This window comes from Grammomys surdaster, unplaced genomic scaffold (genome assembly GCF_004785775.1).
Source record: "Grammomys surdaster isolate TR1022 unplaced genomic scaffold, NIH_TR_1.0 198, whole genome shotgun sequence".
NCBI classification, from domain to species: Eukaryota; Metazoa; Chordata; class Mammalia; order Rodentia; family Muridae; genus Grammomys; species Grammomys surdaster.
This window is the reverse complement of record NW_021604643.1, coordinates 6968484-6971868: the sequence shown is the minus strand read 5'-3', so window position 1 is coordinate 6971868 and position 3385 is coordinate 6968484. Positions and strand designations below refer to the sequence as shown.

General features: G+C 34.7%; 1 protein-coding gene across 1 annotated transcript; it reads left to right on the top strand.

Moving 5' to 3' along the window:
- The first annotated feature begins 1412 nt into the window (after positions 1-1412).
- LOC114623423 (olfactory receptor 5B3-like) lies at positions 1413-2345 on the top strand. The gene has a single exon (XM_028770085.1). The coding sequence runs from the start codon at positions 1413-1415 to the stop codon at positions 2343-2345; it is 933 nt and encodes a 310-aa protein (XP_028625918.1).
- Positions 2346-3385: the final 1040 nt, after the last annotated feature.

The window sequence follows — 3385 nt, the reverse complement described above, 5'->3', positions numbered from 1 at the left end:
AGAGAGAGTAGCTGAAGCACTGATTCCACTAAATCAAATCAGTACAGAAAACAGACCCCTTTCTATTCCAAACATAACATCAATGGTAACACTTAATGGATGTTTTACAATAACATTTATTGTCTTTTATGAAATCTTGAATTCTCACAATGATATCATAAAATGTATTGATCCTATTGTTTACCTTTCTGTGGTCAGGGAAGTTAGCTTATGATCAGAGAATCCTAAGTAGTGAATGGACAAAAGATCTGTATGTTCTATAGATTATGATTATTTGCCTGCATCTTTCATAACTGCATAAGACTGAAGTTGCTGACATCACTGAGTTTGCCCACTATATCTACTGCACATAGATATTAATCTTATTCATTTTAGTGTTAAATTCAGAAGGAAGATTGGGGATAAATTAGAGTTTAAGAAAAACACAAAAAACACAGTCAACCTATAATTCTAGCAGCTGTTTATAGGAGGGAGATGGAGAAAAGAGAGGTAGAAAGTCATAGTTTTTGAATTATGTCTAAAACATCTGCTACATTCATCAACAGTGACCCTTAGAGCAGGTAGTTGGAGGAAGAAATGGAGGGATTCAGAGTAAGAATGAGAAATCCCAAGGTTTCTGATAATGTATGCTTAGCCCATAATCAACATATACCAACATATGACAACATCAACTGATACCAATAAAGAGAGAATACTTATTTTAGATGTTACCCTTTTACTAGCCTTTGTTTCCTAATACAATAGATTGAACAAAGAACATATCCTTAGAAATAAAAACTGAACTCTGGAATTCAAGTAATCTCGAGTTCTTTCCAAGGCATACAAATAAATATATTTTATCTTATTTTAAATTAATTAAAATTCAGTTTGAATTCTCATACTTGGGGAACAAAATGGGTTAAATAAAGTCAAGGACCTAAAGCAATGGCTGGTATTTTATACCTGAAAATATAAATAAGTAACTCAAACTCTTGTCCTAGATAATCAAAGTGAAAATAATCACCAAATTCTAATACATGTGAATATAAAGAATGGAATCTAAGGTTTCTGTCTATAGCAGTCTTTGAAAAGTAAGCAACAGGAAAACTGAGCTTTACTGAGTTGAGAAGTTAATGTGGATATCATCTACACATCATTATTTTCTAGTTATTAAATAATCTCAATTTCTGCACAAGTACAACAAAAATTTAAATTTGGATAGGTAATCTATTAATAGTCTTTACATTCTGGCCTACGTACCCCTCTACATAACTACTACATCAAATTTGGGGAAAAGTACATTTTCTAGGCAATTGCAAAGTACAGATTATTTCTATACCAAGTCATACGGCTTTGGTTTTTCATTTTAATTCAGCTTCATTACAATTATCTTTCTATTTTCCAGTGGCTATGGACAATGCGATTATTGAGAGATGATTCTGATGGAGAATAATACAGAAGTGACACACTTTCTCCTGCTGGGACTCACTGATGACCCAGGATTGCAGTTTCCCCTCTTTATCACATTTCTCCTCATCTACATCATCACCCTGGTGGGAAATCTGGGGATGATACTGCTGATTGTACTGGACTCTCATCTCCACACACCCATGTACTTTTTTCTAGGTAATCTCTCCTGGGTTGATTTTTGTTACTCTTCAGCTGTCACACCCACAGTCATGACTGGGCTATTAATAGGAAACAAGGTCATTTCCTATAATGACTGTGCTGCTCAGATGTTCTTTTTTGTAGCCTTTGCTACTGTGGAAAATTACCTGTTGGCTTCAATGGCCTATGATCGCTATGCAGCAGTGTGCAAGCCCTTGCACTATGCCACCACTATGACTACAAGAGTGTGTGCCTGTCTTTCTGTAGGTTCCTATGCCTGTGGTTTCCTGAATGCCTCCATCCACATTGCGGACACTTTCAGTCTTTCCTTCTGTAGGTTATATGTAGTCCATCACTTCTTCTGTGATATTCCAGCAGTCATGATTCTCTCTTGCTCTGATAGGCATGTTAGTGAGCTGGTCCTTGTTTATGTAGTGAGCTTCAATATCTTTTTTGCTCTCTTAGTTATCTGGGTATCCTACATATTCATTTTTATTACAATCTTTAAAATGAAATCAAGTTCTGGATATCGAAAGGCTGTATCCACTTGTGCCTCACACTTCACTGCAGTGTCAATTTTCTATGGGACAATCATATTCATGTATTTGCAGCCCAGCTCCAGTCACTCCATGGACACTGACAAAATTGCCTCTGTGTTCTACACCATGATCATCCCTATGCTGAACCCTCTGGTCTACAGCATGCGAAACAAAGAAGTCAAGAATGCATTCACAAAAATTTTGCAGGTGGTAAAATAGCTTGTGATGATTTACTTGTAATGTTACAAGATAAATAATGCTAACCATTTTTCTTCCACATGTAATTAAATTAATAATGGATATTCATATTTCTGCAAGTTTATGTTATTGCTGTATAGCTAAAAGAAAAATAGTGAATTTAGGAGGATAATTATTAGTTGCTTTTTTCCCCTTTCCTTCTTGATAGTAATCCTATGATGAGTATTTATGTACTCTTTTAATTAGTAACTCCTTACATATAATCTTACTATTATTAAAATGTAGATAATATTTAAAAAATCAATGATTACTACTTCCTATGTTTTTGATGCTAGCTGACTGCTGCAGAACAATCTTTATATACATTTTGCTATACTAACACATTTTGAACCTTTTCTGATGTTTCAGTCACATTATTTGATGCTTGCACTGACTGGTCTGTGAATAATTCAGAGCTTTCTTCTTTTATCACATAATCAGCAAAAGTGATTACTGTTATATTAAGAGTTCCCTGTGCAGGCCATAGTATAGTGCTAAAATTACATGTGTATATTATAGAAGAGATTCAGTGGGATGTAAGTAAAAATATATCTTAGGTTCCTGAAATAATTTACAATTATATTTTCGTGTGAATCCTCACACAGCCTTAAATCAGAATTCAAATAATTGAACAAATAAAAATAGAACAACATTTAGCTATGAAATAAAACTTAATTTGAATGACATTTCTGTGATGGTTAATAATGCTATCAATTGAACAGTATCTAGAGTCACCTAAGGGCCTAGGCTTTGGAATGAATATCATGAATTCTCTGTTAGGTTAGTTTCTGTCCATCTGTAAAGTATTATCTTTGCTGACTCCCTCTAAGAGTTTGCAGCACTAGTCATTTTCTGGACTAGAGTACTAGACACAGTAAAATTGACAAATCTAGCACCAGTATTCATCTCCCTCTACTTCTTGTCTTTGGGAATTGGCTCTCCCCTTCTCCTGTTTGAACCCTGAGATTTTACCGAGATCACTAGGGTTGGAAGCAAGTACCTTTACCAACTGATGGAGAATG

Bases quoted from the DNA above. Each gene is read 5' to 3' on its own strand.
- LOC114623423 (XM_028770085.1), top strand. From the start codon at position 1,413: ATGATTCTGATGGAGAATAATACAGAAGTGACACACTTTCTCCTGCTG.